At 34.7% G+C, this 27,748-nt stretch overlaps 1 protein-coding gene across 33 annotated transcripts in view; it reads left to right on the top strand.

Moving 5' to 3' along the window:
- The window catches only part of ADGRL3 (adhesion G protein-coupled receptor L3), an 847,777-nt gene that overhangs the window by 538,529 nt on the left and 281,500 nt on the right, over nt 1-27,748 (top strand). For all 33 annotated transcript variants that reach the window (XM_086704954.1, XM_086704959.1, XM_086704957.1 and 30 more), the window contains one exon: nt 10,293-11,093. In XM_086704954.1, coding sequence (XP_086561080.1) covers nt 10,293-11,093 — 801 coding nt within the window. The remainder of the gene's footprint in view (nt 1-10,292; nt 11,094-27,748) is intronic.

Raw genomic sequence — 27,748 nt, 5'->3', positions numbered from 1 at the left:
TACTTCTATAGTTTTCTAAGCTCCAAAATTAATAAAACATGGTTTTTCCCCTTCAATTAGGAAAAAAAGTAGCAAACGATTTTATGTATGCCACTTTCCTTTTGGCACATTTAATCCTTCTACCCCTGCATTTGTTTCACCTCTGCAGACATTATTGATTTAAGTCAAACACTGGCCCCTCACTTTACAGTGACCAACTGTGCCTTGTGAGTCTGGAATCTGACACTGCCCTAAAAGATATCCAAAGAAAGCCTCTTTTCTGAAAACAGATCTTAACTAGATGGTTCTGAGAAGTTCTTTAGCAAAAAATCAGTATAATAATTTTTTTCAATATGCATTATTGCTAGTTATTAATACTAACTTTAAAAAACTTTTTGTTTCTTTGTTGAAATCACAATCAGATATTGTCACGGACAGCAGGACATCAAAAACGGTATTTTCTATACCCATTAAATATAACTTAATGGGTAGAGCAGGGCTGGCACTTAGAAAGTAATAGAGGTAGGTGAGAACTCTATTCCCTCGCTCAGTTAATGAAATTATTCAACGATAACAAATAATGCAAGTACCATGTACTTGTAAGATAGTGGTTTAGCACTTGGTTTCTGATATCAGAGGCCTGGCATTGGATCCTGGTCTGTCATGTTAATTTATCTGTATCGTGGTTTCTTTTTTTTCCAATATTGAAGTAGTAATACTGTCTACTTTATGGCAGTAATGTAATTGTTAAGTGGATAATATGTGTAAATTGTTTAAAACCATAAGCTAGTAAACAGTAAGCACTCAATTAATATTAGTTATCCTCATTATTTTTGCCGTAATCCCTTTCTTATTAGCCAAAGAGCAAAGCATAGAGGTTAAGCGTGTAGGCTTAGAAGTTCAAATACCACCTCTACCAATTGCTAGTTAATGGCCTCTGTACTCAGTCTCCCCATCTGTATAATGGTGACTATAATCTCAACAGAGTTGTTGTGAAGATTGCATAAGATATAGATACTAGCCCATGAGCTAAGTATACCTATTACATTTTTTTAATTAAGAGATGTTAAAAAAAAAGAAGACCACGGCGACAACGGTGATGACAGCAGCTATGCAGTGCAGCCTGTGTGTGTCTCTCAAAGTGTCACTTACTATCTGGCCCTTTGCAGAAAAGTTTTGCCAATCCTCAGACTAGAACATTATTGGATACCTCCCTCCCCACAAACTAAGCTGAAATCACACATTTATTCAACATGGGACTGCTAAATAAAGCAGTAATCATGAAGGAAGAACTTCGAACCTACTGTAGAATTTGGCTTAACTAGAAATAGGAGAAGATGTGAGGCATTCTGAACAAGGGCAACAGAGTGAGAGAAAGTTGAAAAATATATGGAAGTGTGGAGTATATGAAATAAGAATGAATAAACCATTATGAAGAATATGATTAGGCTATAGGATTAATAAGACATAGAAATGGAAAAATCCTGTGTGTGCTCTCTCTCAAAAATTTAAAAAATAAAATAAAGTAAAAAAAAAAAAGTAAAGTAACTTGATTTCTTTCAGTTTCTGATCTTTCTCATCAGTAAAATTAGAGCAGTCATTCCTGCCCTCACAATACATACAATTGTGAAACAAATAAAAAAAAATATTACATTATTTACTAATTTGTTTTTAATACTATTAAGAGTTTAAAAGTAAATTGTGATTTGGGGCTAATATCTAATTCTCTTGCTTCATTTGTTTTTTTATTTGTAACATATTGGCTGAGAAAAAATGACATCTAAAAGAATTCAGCCAGCAAACCACAGTAATTACAACATATTTACTAAATATGTAGGATTAGATTAGATGAATTTAAAGATCTCATTTATTGCATCTCCAGAGCTGGATGCATAGAACCTAGTAACAGGAATCAGTCAAAAATATATTTCTCAGGAACAAATGGATGACATTTTACACAAGAAGTTAGAACAGTTTGTAGTCAAACTGTTGTTTTATTTTTAACTACAACTTCTCTTAACGATGCCCTCTCTCTGCTACTCCTATTTTTGTATGTTTTTTATCTCTTTACACAAGTTCCTCTGCAAGCATTTAAAAATAGCTTATTGTTGGTAAATAAGTACACTGAAAATCACCAATTGTTAGACTGCAATTTTTCCTGAGGCAGAGATCAGTTCCGTGTCTGTAACATGTTCGTAAAAGAACCACCAAATCCACAAAGTTTCTCTGAGGATTAAATAAGATGATCCTCAGGAAAACTATTCACATAGTTACACATTCTGTAAGTTAGGTGTTATGATTATAATTACATGTCTCTGTATTCGAAGCTCTAAAGGTCTTGCAAATAACAAGTACATTCAGTGGACCTAATATAAATATACATTATAGTCTTACACACTCTGAGGGTACTCTGCCTTTGTTTCTTGTTCAGCAACTTTAAATTCCATGCTGTTGTTACACACTGGTAACAGGTCATTATGATGGGGGTACATCATTGATGAACCAAATGTAATGTTGTCTTTACTACCAATAATATTTTAGAAAAATTATTATTTTTACTAGAAGCTATTACTGATATATTCTCCAAAGAGCCTTACTAATAGCACCGTTTTCTTTTAAAAGGCTAAATTAGCAGGAAGATTTTACAGATCCATCAAAAGGATGGCAAGTTAATACAAAATAAAAAGTAGTTTCAGTTTCTGCACCCTCTATTGATATTGTATTTAAGTGTTTGAATTAGAATGTGGCTACTGAAAGCATCTTGTAAATTATTGACATTTTCTATCTACATACTCCAAGATGAAATTCATTAGAAGGTAATAATTTTGGAAACACATTATATAAAGCCATTGTAATACAGAGGTGCTTGGGCAGCACTTTTATTCACCAGTGCACGGCTATTACTTGAAAAACATAATTTAGAAGCTGAGCTGCAGAGATTACCCATGTCTTTTCATTAAATAAAGGATTAGCACCTTATTTATTGAAAGAGACAGATGTCTGTCAGAATTTTTGATATGAAGTATACCAAAATTAATGAACTTCACAGGTCTTTTTTATTTCTATTTACTGAAGTGCTTCTGTATTTTATTGGTGTATGTGAAATAGAAAAAGAGAATTTTCTCTGTTTCAGAATAATGAGAATTAACAGGACATGAGGTATTCAGCACATTTTTGTTTCTGGTGATAAGAAACATCTTGTTTCCTTGGGCAAGAAATGAGGAAACTTTTTTTTTTAGAAAATTATTATTATTTTTTCTTCTTTGGAGAGGCTTTGCATCAGTAGTCTCAGGGTTAAAAGCCCTGAAAAATATGACATGCAGTCTCATTCCCTGAAAATACTACAGTACAACTCATCATTGCATGGAGGCTTAAGAAACACTAATTGAGCTTTTCTTACGTGCTGCATATTGGAGATGCAACAACGGATAAGATCACTTGTATTTGAATTTCAACTCTACCACTCACTAATCAGAGAGCAGTGCCTCTTTGAGACAGATGGAAGGGACCTGTTTCTTCATTTGAAAAGTTAAGATAAAGAGAATATCTACTTCATAAGGTTTCTCAGAGATGATTGAATGAGTACTGTATGAAAAACTTCAGGGCAATATATGGCACATGGTACATGCTTAGCGAATGTTCTTGTAACAGAGTGCTTACCCTCAGGAAGATTCCATTTGTGTTAAATATATCCTCCAAAGTGCACTCTCACATGAATTTCTTGACAGAAAGGAAATGGAGAGCAAGAATTCAACAAACACTTTCATTGAGTTTACAGGTAGTGAGAGCCAGTGTTTATTACACAAATGACAGACTCTTCCATCTGTCAAGGTTGTTCTTAGTCAACTCCTTTAACCCTTGAGTTTTTGTTGAATCATCTTTGATGTAGGAATAACAAATACCACATCACAGTGTTGTTTGAAGAACTAAATCAAGTGATTCGTATGAAAACATTTTGTTAAAGTATAGAGTGATATAGAAGTGAAAGTATTATTGTAAACTTCTGATTATTCACTTATAGATGGCCTTTTTTATAGATGATACACCAGCAAATTTTCATCCAAGACTGATTTTTTATTACTCACTTAGTTTCCTTTATTGCTGTCTCCTTCACTGCCCAGCTGGCCAGTGATAAGGGTATTTTAATAGTCCAAGCCAAATGTAACCAAGAAAATAATGCTGTTTAAAATAATAATAAATTTAAATGATAAAAAAGGTACTTATAATTTTTAATGTTGTATAACTATCTCTTGTTCCCCATAAACATTTTTATTTGTATGTTACAGAAATATAGAGGCATCATTGGATTATATAACATGGATGGAAAATATCTAGTATGACTTACAGTTTAAAATAAAAGAAAATTTAACCTATATTAGAATTAGATACAATTTCATAGTTCTTAGTTATGACAATTTAGTTCTAACAATTTTTAGCACGCAACAATTTTATTTCTCTGTAATTTGCAATGCAATTTGGAAAAGACTGGCAATGCGTGCATATGCTCTCTCATCCATACCTTTTCTAATTAAAAAATGCAATTCAAAAGTACTGCATATGGTATAGATATGGATAGAACTAATAACATCTTATTTTTTCTAAACAATAACATGGCTATTGGCTATATATTATTTCTCTTTTATGAACTGTTGGGAAATAAAGAGAAAATTTACTAGTCTTTTTTTCTTTCCTGTTTCTGCCTTTTATACAGAATAAATTTACCCTTAGTTTGAATTTGTCATTTACTCTAACCACAGGATATAGCTTACAACATTAAGTTTGACAAAGGACAACAATGAAATCACTTTGAGGAAATATATAAACATATTTGCAGAGGCTGAATGGACAATAAAAATAGTTTGGGGATTAAAAGTGAAGAGAGAAAAAAAGAGAGTAACTAGTTCCACAGAGGATTGGAAATGAACAGTGACACTATAATGCCAGAATTCAGGATATTGGACCAGACCAAAAGACAGGAGGTACTGAAGAAGGCTGAACACAGATCTCACCGTACGATTCATTTATTTATGATCTCATTACAGAGAGGAGAGAAGGGAGTATTTTTGGTCTGTGTTTTTAGATCATTACAGGCTGTTTTATAGCAACACTTTGTTCTCTCCGATATAATTCTCAAGACTATTCGTATAGTTTTTCTTATTTCCCTTTTTTTCCCTCCAGTTTTACACTTAATTAGTTGGAGATACATATTGCACATGAATTGCACCTTCCTCCACATCCATTAAAATACAAAGGCATTGTACACATAATACATTGCACATATGATTATATATAGCAAATCTGGATTCTTTTCACCATTTTTTTCTTTTTACTACATGCTTAAAACATTAAGAAGCAGAATTAATCACCTCTATTTGGATTATATATTAATTCAGCAGCTATTCACTGAGTACTTATGCACCAGGCATTATGAAGGATATAGTGTCAAGGGTGTTAACTTGTGTCCATACAGTTTGTTTGTTTGTTTGTTTGTTTCCCCAGGGGAAAGAAGCTTCTAGAGTCAGAACCACATGATGGACAGTGACTGGCTAATCCTTAATCTTACTAAGCTTTTCAGTGACAAATTATGTTTGCCTTGCCAATTTTTGTTAAAGGGAATATGATTTGTGTATGCTTGTTTCTACTTAAATTATAGGATTGTTTTACTAGAGTCTTGAAAATAGCAAATAAATGATAAATGAGCTACAGCCAGTCATGACATAGGCAAGAACACAATAATTTTGTCCAAAATGAAACTGCCTAATAAATCTTAATTTTGAGTAACCAGCAAGTAACAGAAGCACGCTTTACTTAAGCTACAGCTTATACCAATTCTTAGACTGAGACCAGAGCATTAAAATTTTACCTAATGACAATTGAGAAGATAGAAGTAAAAGTTCTTTAAAAATAACAATATCCAGGGATGCCTGGGTGGCTCAGTTGGCTGAGCATCTGATGTTGGCTCAGGTCATGATCTAACAGCTTGTGGTTTCGAGCCCTGCATCAGGCTCTATGCTGACAGCTCAGAGCCTGGAGACTGCTTTAGATTCTGTGTCTCCATCTCTCTCTGCCTTCTCCCTCGCTCATACTCTGTCTCTCTCTCAGAAATAAATAACCATTAAAATTTTTAAAAATAATAACAATATCCATTAAATTGTAAGATAGTATTTACAGGATAACAAATATCACTTGATCTTAACCAAAAGGCAGAGAAGCGATGAGAATAACAAATATCAATACTTTTGATCACATATCCCACCTTCCTCATTTAGTAGTTGTTGAAAAGAGAAATACTAGTTGCCAAGAAGTTAGGGTAACTGTGCTTTAGAATAATATGAAGAGTTTTATGTAAAATAAAACTCAAGTTGTATGAGTATACATTTGATGTTTCAGAATATAAACCTTCTATATACAGTTCTCAAAAGGATATATATTTAGATGTATTTCAAGGAACAAAATTAGTTCTAGAAATTCTTTTGTAACCTAGTTGTTGAAAAAAATGTCAACTTTAGTGTGACTTCCCACTTCCAACCTCCATTTTCATTGTAATGTGCCTTGAGTCCAAACTTTTGAGACTATTGATTGAATAATTTCTTAAGGTGCTTAGTTATGCTTCTTCTAGTTGTCAGTCTGAACCCAAATTTGTTAGTATTCTAGTCAGAGCATGAAGTGCATGTCTTAAGAGTTTAACTGATATGTAGTGAGGCATATAGTCCAATGAACACTGCAGTCACTCAATAAAGATTGAACATAATGATAAATTGTAAGAGTATAGAATTGCTAAAAGAGTCCTAGAAATACTATTAAAATAAGATTTGTATATTAATGAGATAAGGAATCTTTTTAAAAGACTACATTTGCAACTTCTTAAGCATAACTTTTGGCATATACTAGCTTTGCGTTCTAACACATGTAACATTGAGCTTTCAAAAAAGTGAATGGGGAGAAATGAATGTGATTTTGACAACAGAAGACAACAGCTTAGGTCAAAGCACAAAATCTCACCTAAATGCAATTACCCAAACAGTATTTCTCCTGTGTTTTGAAACTTCCTTAGAGTTTTATTTATTGTGCAATAGTATTTTGGTTTATCCATTCTGTTGAAAGTTTTTTAGACTTCTATCATTTGCAGTCTGTGATTTTTAAGTTTGTGTTATGAGCCCATTCCCCCTCCAACTCTTCCTCTTGTTTTTTGTTGGTCCTTTTTTCTTCTTTTTGTGATTTGGGCAAATTGTCTCTAATGAGAGAAATGTTCATAAGATAAACAAGATGTTGCTTGATCAGTTACATGAATGCTACAATTTCCCAGAATTTTCCCTGACCTGAATTGGTCAGTACCTTAAAAATAATAATGGGATCTAATTTGAAAGATGCATAGCCATAACACGGTTGAGGATCTGAATTTATTCTTACAAGAGTATGTTGATTCAGTTAAGAATTTCAGAAAAGGCCAGAACAGGTGGCTCATGATTTATGTCAACCCTCTGATAACAGATTTTTCTGAAAGATATTTTTCCATAATATCAAATATTGATGAGTGAGAGGGAGAGAAGTTTCTTCAATAAAGATTCTGAATCCATTATTTAGTGTGAGGGAATTCCGTGTTAATGTGTACCACATGAGGTTTATTTCTCATAGAACTGACATGGAAAATCTTAGGCCTTATGAAACAAGTTACAGAGTAGTTTCTTCTGAAGAGATCAATCCTTGAGATGGGTAAAAAGCAAGACTATTATGTTAAATGGTGATATAAACTATAATATTTTATAAATGAGGCAAGTCAAACTATTTGAAAGCTTTATATGTATAATTACCTTCCTAACTTTAAAAGGGAAATATTGGTGTTCTTATTATGAATCTTAATTTCCTATGTCTATAGTTTGGAATTGTATGTTGTGTTTTTTTGTTTTTTGTTTTTTGTTTTTTTCAATCTTAGCTTGATTAACTTTTGCCTTACATTTTCCAAGTCTGTACTATATTTTTTTAAGTTTATAATATGGTTGCTTTTTTAACAAATAATTTTACTAGGGAAATGTTTTTTTTAAAAAAACATTATGTTCAAAAAGCAAGTGTGAATGAAATAAATTATTAACTTTCAGTTTGGAAGAGGTGAATAAAAAGTGCTTGGCCAATACCGTACCATTAATCTATTCTCTTTTCTCCTTTCTCTCTGTACTTCTCTCTCTCCAATAGAAGTGGAACAAAAAGGTAATTAAATACCTTTCATAAATTATATACTATTTATAGGCTAAGTTATTTAACAGTTTAACATTTAGTTAAAATAATTTTGTATTAATTCTTATCGATTTTATGAAAATTTATTTACTACTTCTGCTGCTCAACTTCACTTTTATCTGTTGTGATGACCAGTGCTGGTTTGATCCTTTTATCCTAAAACAGTTTAATCATGTAAAAATTTCAACCGTGCATTTTCTTCCTCTTTACTTTTAAATAAGTAGTTAGAAATCCGGTAGACGGTGATGGATAGTGAATACTTTAGATCTGTTTTTATTTCTCTACTAGATAATTTTCCATAGCTCTGGTGTGATTTTCCCCATTCCTTTAATTTTTAACTACTTGGGGAAAAGGGGAGATAGTTTTCTGAAATGCCTTATAATAATACCATGGGCTGATTATTAACAAACCTAAAGTTTATATGCAATGGTGACACAATGCCTATCCAATTCTTTATAATTATATCCATCATATTAGAATCCTGTGAAATTCTTCTAATCATCAACTTTATTATTGAGTATAAATTGATAATGGCCCTCTATCTTTGCTATGGAAGATTTTGGTAGCCAACTTTGCCCTGAAACTTTTCATTTCTACAAAAGTAAAACCTTGGGCACTTTAATAATATACTTTCCTTTTTAATAACCTGCACATCCTAGCTGAGTTTTATCTTAGATTGTTTTCCATTGGATCCAGGCTTATAGTTGCTGTTGAACACCTAATCACTAATAACGAGAATAATACTTTAATCATTAAAATATGGGTCAACATCCAAATTCCTTATGCTTTCTTAATTGCTCTATCCAATACAGTTCTAATCACTTCAAACATAACAGTGGACTGCATGATTATTTTTCAGTGTGTTTTCTTTGCAAAAAATACTAGAGCAGTGTTTCCCATAGCAGGTTCAACAGAACACTACACTTTAAACAGGTTCTGTGGAAGGGAGCTCCACGATCAAATTAGTTTGTGAAATTTGCTCACCCCCCCTCACTTCTGCCTTGGAGATTCGCTAATGCACTAAAGTTATTCAAGTCTCTGCCACAATTCTATTTAATATGATATTTCTTAAACATATGGCCAAAGATCCCTGTTTTCTTTCTGTGTAATATCCACTTGAAACAGGTGCTTCAAGGACCACTCTCTGGGAAACATTGCTTTATGGTCCCTTCATCACAAGCCAGCCAAAACTTCTTACCACTATTCACAGAATGCGCTACTGAATCATACTAAAAATCAAATGAATCAGATAATTCCTGCCCATTTTCGATCTGAAGTATGAGCAGCAAAATATTGTAGCAAGTAATCTTGTTTTTTAATGTTCTTCTCATGTAACAGTAAAAGGTACATGTTTTTAAGTTCCAATACTACTGTATTTAACAGGACATTTTTAACTGATTAAAATCTAGATCTTGGGTTCTTCTCTGTAACCTTTCATCTTTTCTTCTTATTCCTTCTTTCCTTTCTTTTTCTTCCTTTCTCTTTTTCCTCCCAGTATCCATCCATCACTCATTTTTAATTGTATGGGTTGCATGCTCTGTGTGTGCTATAGAAGCTTTAAGAGTTTTTTTTGCTAGAAGATTCAGTGGCCTGTACTACAGGGCTTTGCTTTTCCTTTATTTTATACTTATTTACTATTGGATTTATATTTATTTCTTAATGATAAATTATTGAATGGCTAATATCAGAGTGAAATCAATATACATATATTTAATTTCCAAATAAGATAAGTAAAAATATTCTATATACACCTTTGTATTTGTAAAATACATAGACGTACATCACATCTATATATGTCTATCCAAAAATATTGTATAACATGTTTACAAAGGTAAAAATCAAAGGAAAACACAACTACTCATGAAGAGGCCACATTTTTCTGCAGATGAAATCAAAATGATTTTGAACAAAAGTCAAAATCAATATGTAAGACGGTTTGCATACTCAGAAGAATGCAGCAAAATAATTAAGTGGTGGTGGGTATCTCTTGTTAGAAGTACAGTCCATTTGGTAAAAACTAAGAATATGTGACAATATTAAAATTAATATATTTATTATTTTAATTCTTTCCCTTCCAACAGTTTTTCTTTGCCCTGGACTACTAAAAGGAGTATACCAGAGTGAACATTTGTTTGAATCTGACCACCAGTCTGGGGCATGGTGCAAAGACCCTCTGCAGGCTTCTGACAAGATTTATTATATGCCCTGGACTCCCTACAGAACTGATACCCTGACTGAGTACTCATCCAAGGATGACTTCATTGCTGGAAGGCCAACTACAACCTACAAGCTCCCTCACAGGGTGGATGGCACAGGATTTGTAGTGTATGATGGAGCTTTGTTTTTCAACAAAGAACGCACCAGGAACATAGTAAAGTTTGATTTGCGGACTAGGATAAAGAGTGGAGAGGCTATCATAGCAAATGCCAATTACCATGATACCTCTCCTTACCGATGGGGAGGCAAATCTGACATAGACCTGGCAGTGGATGAAAATGGGCTCTGGGTGATCTATGCAACAGAACAAAACAATGGTAAAATTGTCATTAGTCAATTGAACCCTTATACTCTACGGATTGAAGGGACATGGGATACTGCATATGATAAAAGATCAGCTTCCAACGCATTTATGATTTGCGGGATTCTGTATGTGGTCAAATCTGTATATGAGGATGATGACAATGAGGCCACAGGGAATAAGATTGACTACATTTATAACACTGACCAAAGTAAGGATAGTTTGGTGGATGTACCATTTCCCAATTCATACCAGTACATAGCGGCTGTGGATTACAATCCCAGGGACAACCTTCTTTATGTTTGGAACAACTATCACGTCGTGAAATACTCTTTGGATTTTGGACCTCTGGATAGTCGATCAGGTAAGTTTGACTTTTGATGATACTCAAGGGGAAAATATTTATAGTTTGTTTTCAATAAGTTTCTTGTACATATGATTAGACTACCTTTATTGTCTGCCTTCTGGCCTATGTACCTGCAAATTGTTCATTGTCTTTTCGTCTAAAAATGTTGTCATTAATCACTTTCAGCTGTTAAAAAAAGGTATAAGAAACTTTCTCTTCTTGTGTAGCTTAGTCTCCAATCTTAAGCCCTTCTTTGAAGGACATTTTTATTATCAGCTGGTTAGCTCTTTGTGTAGGGAAGTGCACAAAAACTTTGCTAAAATAGAATGCCATCCTGTCTAATTAATTGTGACATGCCCTCTCCACTTGGAAAAATGTCAAGGGCTGCCTTGATATGATGCTTCGGGAGCCCTACGCCAATATATTCACTTTGCAGACAGCTTTGTATATGACCACTCCTATTGGGAACATTGTCAGTTCGAGTGTAGATATGTCTGAGTGTACCTAATTGGACGTATACAGAAAAATGTTTATAACTGGTAAATAGAGGAAAAAACAGACCTCAATTTTGTAAGAAACAACAATGCAAAACACTATTTTGAACAAACCACAAATAGTTTTTAATTTCAATTATTTGAAACTGTCTTTTTCCTCTCTAGGACATACTATTTCCTTTTAATATTGTCTAAAGATAGTGACAAATTGCTCTATTATCTTAAACTTTTATGTATATAACTGAAAAGAATTATCTTAGTTTAGAGATTCAATTATTTTAACTACCAATAATGCTCTTCTTCATGATAAAGTGTAATGGAAAACTAAGGCACAGGTATCTGAATTTTGATAGTAATATAGCAGTTCTTGGATTATATTCTTTCAGTGCTTACATGTTAATATTACTTATTTTCTGCATTGCTTTTACCATGCTTTTACTAGCATGCCATTCTGCTTCCTAACTATTTCATTATATACATATCTTCTTACACAAATAGATTCTAAGTTCCATATGGCCAGTGACCTTTACCCATCCTTTATATATATATATATATATATATATATATATATATATATATATATATATATATATATTACACTAGTATATATGTGGCATATATAAAATAAAGGGTTAGTAACTCTTTGTTGAATAAGTGGATGAATGAATGAATGAATGAGTGAATAGCTTTCCACTTCTTAGAATGAGAAACTACTTGGCCTTTTCTCTAATCTGAAAGGCCTTGGTCAGAGTGACAGCAGTTCTTTCCATAGCCAGCAATGCTGGTATTATATTGAACTACCTCTTATGGAAGGAGAAGCCTAAATATGCAATAGCAACAAAAGCAACTTCTCCTTACTAAATCCTCAAAAAATCTCCTAGACCTAGTACAGTACCTGGCTCACCACTGTATAGGTAAGTTTTTTTTCAATTCAAGACAGCCTTCAGTTGAAAACCTAAGCAAGAATCAACCATCTGCAGTACTCTGAGAAAATATTTTTTTCATAGCTGTGATATTCTTAAATTAAAATTTATATCTTGTTAGTGAAAACGCTCTGTGTGGTTCTTAGCCTTTTCTGACGTTTAAATTACATTAGGACGTAATTTCTAATTGCCTCCAAAGAAATAATAATTCATATTTTGTGGTTAATCAGTGAAGAAGGGATGGTAACATACTTCAAATTTTATTTATAGAAAAGATTATACATTATTTTTATATAGAATAATGAATAGGTTATATTTAATTAGCATTCTAGATTTAGATTTGATGAATTGAATCAATTTCTTAGCTTTCTAACTTATCCTTAAAGAGCAAGGTGATACCATAGTCTCATTTTAGATGCATGACACAAAGATTTTTCTAATGTACAGTAATAAACTCATATGTGTGTATACATATATAGGATAAGTCTTTGTAATTGTCGACATAAGGAAAAGTACACTATTTCATTTGATGTTATGTGTCTGTCTCTATGGGAGTTAAAATATGAACTATTTTGCCCAAACGTACTAGTATTCAGGTTTGTTAAAAGGATGATATTAAAGTGGTAAACATTGAGAAATGATAAAGTTCAGCTTTTGAAACAAATTCCTAACTTATGCCAGGAGATTCAGTTTTCTCTCTTTTTATAAGACAATAAAGGCCTTGTCTGATTTGCAGTGAGTAAGATTCCATCTATGAAGACCTTGTCTGTTCTGCAACGAGTACGATTTCATCTGTATTAAATTTGTAAATATAATTGCAAGAAATATTATCAATTTCCATGCATGAATGCTGAGATTGAAAAGCTAGTATTTTGGTGTGGACTTACTGCAGTTTAAAGGTGAAAGAATAACTGTTAGAGGTAAATTTTATGCATCGTCGGTGTGGATGTGAGAATTTCAATTAGCATTGATAGAGGCTGTTTGTCTTACTCCTCACAGACAGTTTCAGGTGGGTGTTTTTCTTTAGTAAATTAGGCTGACATTTTTCAGAGAAATTGCCTGTAGTAAATTCTTACTATGGATCTTCTTACATGTGTATGTACAGAAGCCAACTTCCCATGAATATGTTAGGGTCAAGAAGTCTAATTCTGAGTTTGTAATCTGAAGCGTGTTTGCTGTTGCCATCTGTTGGAAGCAGGCTATTTTTGCTCTAAATCAATGAAAATTCACACTTCTGAAGCTTTTATGCAAAGGGGTATCTGTGCTCTACTTCTACTAAATATCACTTTTCTATACATTGAAAGATCTGGGTATTAGAAGTTAAGGGGCAAACATGTTCCTCTTGTATATATAGCAATCCTTGGGTGAAACGTCCACACAAGTAGCATGCAGCTCTGTACAAGCCTGGGAGTCTGAAGGACTTGGGCTTGAATTCTGCCTGTGGTGTTGACTGTGGACACATTGCTCAGCCTCTTGGTCTGGGTTTTCTCAACTATAACATGGAAAAAATAACACCTACCTCTGGAAATTATTGTTATATTTTAATGAGACGATCTATGCAATGACCATCAAACAGCTGCACACCAACCCTACAAAAATCATTTCCAGCCACATTTTCTAAATGAGGAAACTAAGTCACTATAACTCATATTACTCAAAACCTGCCCAGTGATTGAAGGGCAGCTCAACTCCAGATTCATGCTCCCTCCTGTGACACTTGTCGTGGAAAGTATGTTTCCTCAGTCTGTGTCGCCAGATTTGTTCCTCTGGTGGAAGCGACCTCAGTATCCCCACAGGCCAGGCACTCTCTAGATGCAAATCTAATCTGTCATTCTCACTGTAAGTTTGCTGCAGATGTGTGCTCTAAAAAGTTGTATCTGTTCTTCAACCATGAAATCAGATGCATTTTCTTTTTTAACAAGAGTCCTTTTTAAAATTTTGAAACGGTAAACTTTGAGGAAGAATATCAAGGAAAATGGTGTCTCAGAAATATCCTAAAAAGTAGCTTCAGAAGTCACTTCACTTTGCTCCCTTACTTTTCCCAGCACCCATTCTCAAAGGGCTAATCCTGCTGCCTTTCATTAGGGACATTTGTTTGTATTCTTTTTCAAATGAAACCATCCTGGGAATTTGTTTTCAACCATAGCCATTTAAATTAATTAATTTTATTTTTTAAACTTGTCTTTCAAATGCCCAGTTGTTAATTTTAAGTGAAGTTTCTCCCTGAAAAGTGCTTTAATGGGCCTGTTCTTCTGGACAAAGTTTTAAAATGCTTCAAACTTGTTTGTTCTCCTTTCTGCCTAAAAACATTTTCAAAACTGTCATCATTTATTCTGCATTATATTAATGCAAGTTTGCCAGCATTTTCTGTAGTTTTCCAGCATGAATGTAGTGGAAAATGAGTCCGTATTTATTCATATTGCTATTCACATAATTTATACCTGCACATTTTGTAAAAACAATTTTTAATAATAGAGTTCTGCCTCAAATGGTAAAGAACATACAAATGCAAAGAATTTCCAGCTTATAAAAAGCTTTTGTTCCAGAACTAATGAGATTTTGATTCACATTGAAATAATCTTGCTGATATAGCTTCAGTCACTTTGGTTTACAGGTCTTTATAGAGTGCCTGGTAAATAAATAGTAGGTGCTCTGCCAAGATTTGTTGAATGATTTAGGAAATACAAGAATGCATTAAAATACATATTAATATTCAGAATATTACGAAAATAAGAATATTAGTCCTAAAATTTGTTAAATTAGATTACCTGTATGCATGGGGTGTCTGGGTGGCTCAGTCAGTTAAGCCTCCGACTTCGGCTCAGGTCATGATCTCATGGTCTGCAAGTTCGAGCCCCGCGTCGGGCTCTGTGCTGACAGCTCAGAGCCTGGAGCCTGCTTCAGATTCTGTGTCTCCCTCACTCTCTGCCCTCTCCCATTCGTGCACTCTCTGTCCCTCAAATGTAAACATTAAAACATTAAAAAAAAAAAAAAAAGATTACATGTATGCAGGGGCGCCTGGCTGGCTCAGTGAAGTGTCTGGCTCTTGATTTCAGCTCAGGTCATGATCACCGGTTGGTAGGTTCGAGCCCTGGTTGGGGCTCTGCACTGACCGCTCAGAGCCCACTTGGGATTCTCTCTCTCCCTTTTTTCTGTGCCCTTCACACAGATTCTCTCTCTCTCTGTCTCTCTCTAAATAGACTTAAAAAGGAAAAATTGCACATATGCCTCTCAGGTTGTCATCTTCACTCTTTGCCGCACTCTCCTATAATCTAGAAGTTTTATGAGTCATCCCAGTTATTCCCCACCCCCACCACCTGCACCCAGCTTCTTCCCTTCTTCACGAAGATTATATTGAGCTTTGGTAACCTAAAGGAAGTTGAGCAGGTGTTAAGGAGAAGTGCCAAAGCACATTAACACCTAATGCGCTTTCTTTCAGAAGTAATTAGAAGAAATTAAAGTCACTAGTCTTAGAAGAGGGAAGAAAGTGAGCAACTGTTCAATGACTTTCACATTCAGAACGTATTCTCAATTTTTTCAGTTGACGAGTTCCAGGATTTTCTTCAACTCAGAGAAAATGGAACGTGTGGCATATTCAGAAATGAGTAATAATCATGCTCTGTTCAAAATACATTTTGTCTGAACAGCTGAATCAGTTCGGGGCACCTGTATCAGAAATGCTTGTAAGCATTAGCACCTGAGTATAAAGTAAATGCACAAGTGAATGCAAAAGTGCTTTCTCTGTTCTTTTCTGAGCAGAAAACCAAACCTAGAGCTATCAGAGCTAGAAATTTCTTCAGATGCACTTTTAACTAAGCCTTTATCCTTCCTATCTTATAAAATTCAATATGAACTATACATTCTTCACTGCTTTCAGTTAGCTGTTTTGTAAGATAGACATTAAAACCCTCCAAACAATACTAAGCTGTTTCACAGGTTATTTGAATGATTCTCAGGTTGGCATTATAAATAATTCTAGAACTACCTGAATCCTGATACATGCAGTGTGGGGGAATCAGTGGCATCACTTCCCTTTAGCTGTTACAAGTGACATATAGACTGACTTTAACTCTTTAGTTCTTTGTCACAAACCGCTTTGTGCTGAGTCCATTATTCATTAATGACTGGCAGTGGAACGTGGGACCTTTTTGTTGGCTTTTCCAGTTTGCTTCTAAACTGTCCACAGAACATCTATACTTCCCTTGTCAAATATACAGATGTTTTCCAGTATTTTCTACTAAAGAAGGAGGGAGTAGATTTAGGTTGACAGTAAGAATAGGCAGAGAAGCTCACTTCCAAAAATTTCCTAAAATTAGCATGCCTAACACATCTCAAAGTCTACTGGTTGAGATTTAGTGAAACACATCAAACAATCAGTATGAACGACAGAACAATAAAGACATGTAGTTACTGTCTTATGCCTGTTCTTCTGCTTCCCTAACACAATCCATATTTTCTTGAAAGCCATTTCAGATTATGTAAATGTATCCATTCTTATATATGCTGAGGATAATAGAATCTAAAACAGCAACAAAAAGCCTACACATAACAGTTTAACAATGCAGATAAGGTGAACCTTCTGTCCTTATAATATGCTAATTAGGTGCATTTGTGTCTCCAGTAAAAGCTGTGACTATGTAGTGATGAATAAGAACTTTAAACACACATGACACCTCGTTAAAATGTAATTTTCACATCATATATCTGAGCCCTTTACTTTGACAGCTGAGTAATGTGAGTGCTGGGCAGAGAATCTTGAGCATTTTGAAACTGTCACGTGTTTAATAGGTAGCTGAATTCGCTTCCTGAACGGTTTAGTTAAATATGATGCACCCTAATCACAAAACAGAGCCTGAAAGTAGTGTGATCTTAAATCAAACTTGTCCTGAGCCTCTGGGTTATGATTACTTCACAGTTCCACTTGAGATGCCACATTGTCTCTAAAGTTTAATTTACATCTATCTTAGTAACTGAGTGAACTTTACAAAAAGAAAAAATAGTCAGCTACTTGTTGCTAATTTCATCCCAGTCTGTATTTTTATGCATCAGCTGTTTCCCTGTCTGCAGAGGAGCCCCCCTTCTTCCTCTCAATGCTGCTTCATTGCCTGTAGTGACAGCTGCTGCCTGAAGGGCGTTGCTGCTGGTGATTTTTCAGGGAGCACAGCCAAAACTTGCAAAATTTGCAAGAGCTATTCCGCTGCCGTTTCACACCAGCCGAATTCTCTTGTGTTTGTTTTTACTTTTCTTGTATTTTCCTGTCTTCATAATTGAAGGTTAAACCCTTTCAGAATGACACCTTTTGCTTCTCAGGCTCTGAATATCAAATCACAGTCCTGTACAAAGCAAAACTTGACCTGCCTTTCTACAGCCGATGAGTCCAGTGTTAGCCATTAATCTGATGTGTAGAAGATAAGATGCCGAGGATAAAAAGGTTCACAGATGATACTAACTTATTATATTTTTTTCCCTACAGAGTGATGTCCCTGATAAATGTAGCATTATTAGAAGTGTAATCAAAATCATTTCTCCATGTAACACACAGTCATAAAAAGATGACTTGTGAATAAGCTTCCCACTCACACCAGCTGTTCCTTCTGTAGCCATTTCACTGCTCGTTAGCACGTCCAGCAGAGGGCAGACAGGTGGAAGTGAAATAGTTTCGGTATTAGCACATCTCCTCAGGGTTGGTGATAGTGACTAAAATGAGATTTCTGATTATCCAAAGGTTCCGCTTCAGAATGCTCTGCTTCCGTCCACAGTGCCACGGATAAATGAGAATTGATTTTGTTATAAAGCAAAGTCTGACATTTGCTTTATTTCTTTGTGTTTTGTTTTGTTTTGTTTTGTTTTGTTTTCAAATTTTAGATAATGTTCAAGTACTTGAGAATAGAGTGACAATCAAAAGTACGAATATAAGGACCAAGGTATTTCCTTCTTAATGGCTTTTCCATCAGGAAGCCTAATTCTCAAATTATAGTGATTAATGACCAAATAATTTAAGATACATAAATGATAGGTAAAATATATGCTATATAATTTTTGGAAAGAAACATGTCAGATTTTCCTGAAAACAAGTGGAGAACATTTCCCTTTTATTTGCTTAATAAGAACTCTGCCTGTTTCTCGTTATTCTCTTCAGTAGTACAAATTCATGGGCAAACTTTTTGCATCCACATATCTCAGGTAAGATACAAATTAAAATTATCCAGTCCTTTCTCTCCAAAGTGTCTTGTGATGGAAATATTTTAGCCTTAAAATTTAGATTTTTAGAAATAATGTTAGAAAAAACAATTCTACCAAAAATACACAAGCATGAATGAAGTGTTAGGTATTGGTTGATTTCATGACTTAAAATGATCTTTTATGCTGTTTTTTTGAAAAAATAAGAAATGTCTTTGAAGAAACTTTTTCCTTTAAGAAAAAAAGAAAATGGCACTTTTATTTGGAAACCTGTATTTAATAGAAATATAAAACAGACTGATTTTTAAAATAGTAAACTTTTCAAAATCTATAATAAGATTGCCATATAGCAGACATATTTACATATTAAACAAAATATTTAGGGTTTTATATTTTATAGAGAAGCCCACCAAGAGACATAAGTGGTAATCGTTTGGGGAAAGGAAGCTTGAAAGTGGAATTGGAAATACTAAGAAAAAGCCAGAGATGAAATTCATCCACAAAATCTGACCTGCTGTAGAAAGCAGAAGCAGGAGGTCAAAACTGGGTTTAAGTCAGAAGACCAATAATTGATTGGCCCTTCTTTCCTTCCTTCCTTCCTTCCTTCCTTCCTTCCTTCCTTCCTTCCTTCCCTCCCAGCCTCTCCCTCAGGAAACAGGTCTTTAAGTATAGTTGAGGCCAGGCATTGTGCTATGTTCTGTGGCTACAACTATGAACTATGACCCTATCCTCACAGAGATTACATAATATTAAAAACAAATTAAAAGAAATAGAAAAGGGGGTGTCAAAAAATAGTAGCATCACCTACTATTTACTGAATGTTCTCCTTTCTTGCCATTTACTTAAATTATCAAATGTAACCCAAACAAAAATCATGCAAAGAAAGCACCATCTTCATTTCCAGATGAAGAGATTGAGGGTCAGAGAAGGGCAATAACACGAACATCACATACATGGTCCAGGGTTGCGGTTAGAATCCTAGTCTGTCTGACTTTCTGCTATGTCCTTTAGCATCTGGCAGTGATTGAAAGGAATACAGGTACCACAGCTAAGGAGCAAGGCAGAAGGCAGGGAGGCATAGGAGCAAGGCAGAAGGCAGGGAGGCAATATACATGTACTAGAAGGTAAGTAAAGCAGCTAAGCTGAAGTAGAAATGCAAGGCAGCAAGGATGCACTGACCTTCAGTTAGAGTAAGGACAAGAGACAGCAACTCGTACCGTAGGGGACTGTCATCCCCACCAAATTGCACTAGGTTTCACACACACACTTTCACCCTTAAAAAAATGGTCTGAGGTACAGGTGAGGAAACTAAGTCTCAGAAACATAGTCACCTGGCCAGGGAATCCTGTAATGTAGATTGCAAAGAAGCTCAGGTTTGACTGAATCATGGAGCCACAACATTTTATATTTACAATGGAAAAAATTATAATGCACACAAGTATCCAATAAAATGTGATATAATGGTGCATGGATATGGTGTGGGAGATATGTATGTGTGTTCTTGGAAATGCTTGAGGAAACAGATGTAATTATTGGAATATTGGAAGAATTAGAAATTTTTGCAGAAATTCTGAGCAATTAGAAGGTCCACATGGAGATTTGGGCTTTTATTAGATTTAATTAGATTTTTTTATTAGATTTTTATTAGATTTATTTTTATTTTATTAGATTTATTTTTTATTAGATTTAATTCTAGTTAACATATATTATTATTTCAATTTTTATCATTTAGATGTATGGCTAGCACAACTTCTATGTTTTCTATAAGTAAGATTGGCAAAATGGTGAAAAGCAAAATGAAGGAAGAAAGAAGTTAGGGAAGAGAGAAATAAAAGGGAAATAAATATTTTTTGTTTCCTAAAAATGAATGGACAAGAGGGGCTTCTGGGTGGCACGGTTGGTTAAAAGTCCGACTTCAGGTCAGGTTATGATCTCATGGTTCATGAGTTCTAGTCCCGCATAGGGCTCTGTGCTGACATCTCAGAGCCGGGAGCCTGCTTCAGATTCTCCCTCTGTCTCTCTGCCCCTCCCTTGTTCATGCTCTGTCTCTCTGTCTCTCTCTCTTTCTCTCAAAAATAAAATAAACATGAAAATTTTTCTAAATGGGCAGGAAATGAATGAGTTCCCTTTTCTCAAAGGGAAGGTGATGAAAGAACATGCCTTTAAAAATGTTAAAAAGCTATTTCCAAGATTGATTTAATTACCTTAAGTGGTTAAAGATAAAATAAAGGACCAAGTATGGAATGCTTATACTCTATGGTTGGAATGTAAATTGTCATAACCATTTTGGAGAGCATCTTGGCAATATCTGGTAAAACCCTTATTTAAATGATAGGCTTATTTTGTATGTTAGCATATCTATTTCTAGGTTTCCTCCCTAGAGAAACTTTCATACTTATATGAAGACAGGCTTGTACAAAGGTGCTCGTTATAGCGCTGTATAAAATAACATAAAAGTGAATTATACCAGACCGTCCCTCATTCCGTGTAAGGGTACAGGGCATGGTAGGGAAGGATGACAGAGAGGCTTGCGTGCAGTTGCACAGGTGTATAATAAGCAACTGGAATAGAAGGCATGAATGTGACAGCTATCTGGCTGGCACCAGAGACTTTGAAAGCCCTGGTCAGTGTGGATGGCAGAGTCCCACTACCATCCACACTGACCAGGTAATGTGATCACTCCTCCCTTAGAACCTGATACATCAAATCAACTGTTGGTACCTATGAAATGGTAAGTCAGAAAAAATCTTCAAGTGGCATTTCCCCTTTCTAGTCTTACAGCCCCATGTCGCTTTAATAACTCAAAGAAGCCAGGATTATAATTTCCCCAGAGCACCAAAATCCTTTACCTCCTTCTTTGAAATCATTACACTTTTAGTAAAAGAAGCCCTCTCTTGTCAGAAAAGTAAATTTTCACTCTGGAATTTTAATCAAGCATGACCCATAGTAGCTATCATGTGTTGCAACTATTGAATGTATTGAGCAATTCTTGAGAATTTAATTTCTTCAAAATTATTTTTATATCACCTTCACTGAATTTATTTTCCTAAATATGAATGTGTTAACTTGCCATGCATTCTGGATTCCCATGATAGCTTTTAGTATGACCATACTTTTTAAGTTTTTAGGAACATGGCGGAGTATGTCAGTGGATGAACAGGACTCCTGAACATGTTCCAGAGTTAGGAATTTAAAATACCACAACGCAGGTTCAAGTACCCATTTTTGTAAGCATGAAAAGCTAAAATTGTCTAACCCAAACAGTGAACAGGAAGATTTATATATGAATGAAGATGAGGGTTTTAGCTCTCTGGTTTAATGAAAAAGATAAACCAATCAAAAGAGATGTGCCATAAAATGTTGAACTTCAAGACAAAATTCACATAAAGAATATAAAAATATTAATCTAGTGAAGTTGCATTATACATTAAAGTATGAAAGTAAAAATTAAAGAGAAGCAATTGATTTTTGAAACTCCTTTATAGTTTATAAAATACAGTGAATCTTTAGCATACATATCCCTATAGAGTACAGATATAATATGATATATTATTATGCAGTGTGTATTCTACATACTAAAAAATACATTTACAAAGTATATTTTATAGTATTTTAATTGCCTAACATAACTTCTTGAATTAATGTCAGTTAAATGTATCTGTGATGCAACTCTTCTATATTAACAGAGTCCCATAGTTATTTCTGTGTAATTTTTTTCTCTGAGAACTTTCACCCTAAACAATACATCTATTCTTCTTGAATATATTGACTTTTACTTTCCAATTAAGCTTCCATATAATTATTGTATCATTTATTAAAATATCTTAACAAGGCAACTAAGGAGGTTATATGGTATAAGGATATTTAATATGAGAAATGTTCATTATGTACTTCTAAAGTTGTTGATGTTGTTGTTTTAAGCAGGTTTAAATGATTTGGAATTTAGATCAGTATACTTTTTTCTACTTCTGTTTATATTTGAAAATTTCTATAAAAAGCTTTAAAAATGATTTATGAGGACGAGCCTTTTAGCAGTCCTAGTAGTAGTATGTATTTTAATAAGCATATAATTCAGAATTTTAGTGGTGGTTAAGCTCTAAATTATTCAGGTTTGAGCTTTTTTGGGTTTTACCAAATTTCTTTAGTGAATATGTTCAGTCTTTCAAGTAGTGAAATACATTTCTGAAAACTGATCCACATGAATAGAATACCGATAATCTATTTAGAATTCTATGAGGGAATGTAAGAAGGCCTTCTAATTGTGTCAGGATAGTTACTCAACTAATTAGCACCCCCTGGTGACTAGGACACAAATAAGACAATGCCAAAGTCTTACTGACAGAGCAAAACTAAAAGAGAGAAGACCTAATCTATTGTTAGTTTTTTTGGTATTTTCTTTTTTTTTTTTTTTTCTTTGCTAAAGAAGAAAAACGTGTAGTTATTCTTGGACATTCCTAGAAACTTTGCCTCTCCCCCTTGGTTACAGAGCCCTACAAAACTATGTAACCCAGATTGAATCTACTCTCGTACAGAAATATGGAATAACAGAGTAGGTTGATCTCTCCAGAGACCTTAGAAATAGTTCCAATGTTTCATCACATTATTTGGTCTAGTGATTTTGACTTTTAAACAGTTAAAAACAGCAGCTTTCACCAGTTGCTTATAAGAATAAACACTGAAAAAGGAAAAAAAAAACAGAAAAAGAAAACTAAGCTTTGTTAAACAACAAAAATTCATTCAAGTGATATTTTAAGATCTACTTGGTTTTATTGAACAATTTATGAATTGGGCAGCAATCCATCTAGGAAGTAGAAAGGAGCACTAGGAGCTGTACAAAATGGAAGGCTTTATAGGCTAGCAGGGGAAGGATTAAGGAAAGAACAGTTTACCTCATCTTCGTTTGGGGGATAGAGAGGGTCCATGTGGCAGATTATTTTATTGGTTCTAATTAGAAACTTCTAGACTAACTGGTTAAGATTACATGCCCACAGAAAGTTGAAATTGGAATTGGGTTAAGTATTAAACCCTGGTTTAGTGATGTGGGTTTAGCACAAGTGACTCCATTTTGAGTCTGTCATTTCTTTTTAATAGCTTAACCATGCCAACATTGAATATGAATGAAAGGAGAGTCAGCTATTCTAATCAGAATTGACAAGTCTTTTTTTCTTTTAGCTTTGACAGTGAAACAGGTAAATCACCCACCAGGAAGAGTCAATATTATTTGTTTTATGTATACAACTATGCCCTTTTTATGCCCATCCTCATATTTCCTAGGAAAGGGTACTTAAGTATGTTCTTTGAACATTGACTTTTAGCTTTCAAAACAAGATTATTCAATGAATATTTTTCATGAGAGAAAAGCACTAGTAGCTATTTTCATGGTATAATGATATTAAAAATTATTGTAGAGAAAGTGTTAGAATGTTATATCACAATTTTGTGTAATTATTTTGGGAGGCAAGTAATTTTGTTCTAGTAATCAGTGGGTTTAAATATTTTGGTTTACTGGAAGCTTCTTTATATTTCTTTGTATGATAAAACTTCACTCTGCAAATCAGTTATAAGTAACTGATACCTAAGTTATATGGGGTAATAGATCTCAAAGTGTGGTCTAAGGAACTTGTTACAGATGCAAATTGTCAGATTGCATCCCAGGTTAACTCTGGAGATGAATCCCAGTAATCTATTTTTAACAACCTGCTAAATTTGAGAATTACTGCGTGTGCCATAACCCCTACAAGGTTAGTATATACTATAGAGTGTAATAAACGTATTAAACAGGTGCTTTGTTTTGTTTTTTAGAATTTATGTGACTGTTTTGTTGATTACCTTTAAATTAGTGTTTCCCCATCTCTTATCTAATGACTACTGGAAAGAGGCCGTAAAACTCACTGCTGAGGGAAACATGTTAAAATGCAGGTTTCCTGTCTGTTTCCCACCCCATCATTGATTCAGTATATGAAATGAGGCCCAGGGATAGGGTTTTTTACAGGTGGTTCCAGGTTTGGAAAAGAATCACTCCTCTAGATTCCCTAATGGTTAAACAGAATTTATATTTTCGCACAAATATTGTCTTAATGCATTAAGAACCTGTAGAGCAAATATATACTAACTACCCCCTCTCTGGGCTAAGGCTACTCTGGAAGTAAAATGTATCACTTTGCTTTATTAAATGAGCCTCTTTTGTGTCCTCATAGAATTACTACCTGTGTGGTTGACAGAAAAGAACAGCAGCCTGACACAGGCTGGACACGTCCCCTCTCAAGCTTGTCCTGGCAAAAGCAAGGTGCCATTCATCTTCACCTTGAATAGATGGAATAAATTAACACGGTGAGAACAGCAGTAAGACTCTAGGCAATCAGGCAGTGCTTTGCAACCACTCATGGTCTGTTTGTGGGTTGGGAAAGCAAAACAAAACAAAACAAGTGAAAAATGAGCAGCAAAATAAATTAGTCCTGTCACTATAGTTGAAGGAATGTAGTAAGCAGTAGAATCCTATCCTCACCATGAACAGAACCTCACACTTCTATATTTTAATTTAAGGCAAAGGTTTCTTTCCTATTCAAAAGTAGGAGTTGGTAGAATTCCGAACCTTTCCTTTATGTTTGTAATTTTCCACATGTACTAACACATAGTCTGTGGCACATGATGGTTTCTTCTTCTGTCCATTTCCACTGACTTTCCTAAACATGGACAGAGGAAGAGGTGTGAGGGGTTTGGAAATGCTGTGCTGCTGCCTGACTCTATTCACTCTTTCTGACTGTGGTCATTTATTCTGGCTGTTCAGGGCTGCCGTGAGTGGCCCTCAGCTTTGCCAGCTGAGATCTGAGTAAGTGCAGAGAATGTGCCCATCCTGAATCAGGCTGATGTGTAAACTTTGGGCCAGCCCGTGCTGCTCTGACTTTTTTCCTTTAAGACAGAAATATCTGGTGGCTTTGACCCAGTAAGATTCTAAACTTTAAAAGCCATTTTTAGACGTGAATCTGTTGAATTAAATATTCTGATATGTTGGGGCGCCTGGGTGGCGCAGTCGGTTAAGCGTCCGACTTCAGCCAGGTCACGATCTCGCGGTCCGTGAGTTTGAGCCCCGCGTCGGGCTCTGGGCTGATGTCTCAGAGCCTGGAGCCTGTTTCCGATTCTGTGTCTCCCTCTCTCTCTGCCCCTCCCCCGTTCATGCTCTGTCTCTCTCTGTCCCAAAAATAAATAAACGTTGAAAAAAAAAATTCTTTAAAAATATTCTGATATGCTAAAGGATTCTCAAAATTTTGTATCTCTTTTTCATTTTTCAATTAAAATTGTGCAAGGGGGTGCTATCTCACTTAATGAAGCAACTATTTTTAAGAGAAGCTTTTCTTTATGTTAGATTTTCCTGTCACCTATTTTTATACCTATCATCAGAATTATCCCTGGAAATATTTGGCTTAGTGGCTAGGGTGAGTAGGAGTTCTTTGTTCTAAAGATCTTTTGTTTAGTTTCCTTTAATTCTATTAATTTTATGCCAACTCTCCCCCCAATTTAAAGCTAAAAATGCAGTCATTCGTTCTCATTGTGTGAAGTTTGATTTATTTGTTTAGACTGTATTCTGATTAGGATGTAAGGTAATTCTGCTATTATCCCTAATTAAAGGAATGTGAAATAGGGGTGCTTGGGTGGCTCAGTCTGTTAAGCATCTGACGTCAGCTTAGGTCATGAACTCATGGTTCACGAGTTCAAGTCCCATGTCGGGCTCTGTGCTGACAGCTCAGAGCCTGGAGCCTGCTTCGGATTCTGGGTCTCCCTCTCTCTCTGCCCCTCCCCTGCTCATGCTCTGTCTCTCTTTCTCTCAAAAGTAAATAAACATTAAAAAAATTAAAAGAATGTGAAATAGTAAAAGCAATAAAATGATGTTAAAGCCTCACATAAATGTAGGTTTTTTTCTAAACTGTAGGAGAAAGGAAAATCTAAAAGGTGGATCAGTTTCTTGTTTCACTATTAGTCATCGTGATTACTTATTTTAGATACTAAATATATTTGCTCTGAGATAATTTGGAGGGCTTTTAGATTTCCTTAATTTACATAATAAAGCTAATTTTTTTTTATATAATGTGCTATTCACAAATACTTGCTGAATTCTTAATTTTGTGTCTAGCTCTGTACTCAAGATCTTAAATGAATAAGAATGAATATGTGATGGAATTGATTCTTTTAAATTCTGAAGCTATTCTTTTGAGCCTCCAAGTGGACTGATTATATTTTCTTTGAAATGGGATGAGCAGGGCATAGTTATCATGTGACAGAGTATCGATGAGTGCCAGAGGCAGAGATGCGATGCTGATGCATCCTGAATTTGTGAGCACTCTCTTATTTTGACATGCTGGTACTAAATTCCTTTCTTCTTTCCATTAATGAGAAGGAATAATATTCCCTGATTCAGTCTGCAGCACTTGGCTATTATTTGCTGAGCTGTATAAACAATGAGCAGCTGTATCATTGTTTATATTCCATGATTTTGTTTATTCATTTAAAACATTTTATGACAGTAGTGTGGCGGGGCAGCCTGCTTATGGTAATGAAGAAGTTAATTAGCAATATTGAGCAAGACTTCAAGAGATGAGTTTTAATAAGTAGTGCTAAAAATATTACAGTAGTCATCCACAGATACACATAATAAGCCTCAGACAAATGAGGAAAACAGTCAGATTACAAGAAAAATTAGGTTAGAATCCGTTGCTTTCAGTTTCAAAAGAATAGTACAGATAAACACATATTCATGTCTGAAGACAGTGACTGCCATTCCCCTGTTCTGTTTGTTTTTCCGTAACATAAAGCTACTACATGGGTAGAAAAGGGAAGATTACTTTAACAAAAAATAAGCAGTTATCTTTTAATAACGAATTCACTCCGATAGAAGAAGACTCTGCCAGTAAAGAAGTCAGACAGCTTACCAAGAATTCTGGAATTCTGTGAGCTCTCCAGCCCAGAAATATTGATAGACATAGTCTGAGTGTGTTAGTCTGCTTCATGTTAGAGCCAAAGAAATCTTAATTCAAGCACCAGGAAATCCATAACTGGAAAGAATCCCATAGTTACTGCTGAT

This window comes from Puma concolor, chromosome B1, assembly GCF_028749965.1.
Source record: "Puma concolor isolate L17-30 chromosome B1, mPumCon1.1.hap2, whole genome shotgun sequence".
Lineage (NCBI taxonomy): Eukaryota > Metazoa > Chordata > Mammalia > Carnivora > Felidae > Puma > Puma concolor.
This window is presented reverse-complemented; position numbering and strand designations above follow the sequence as displayed.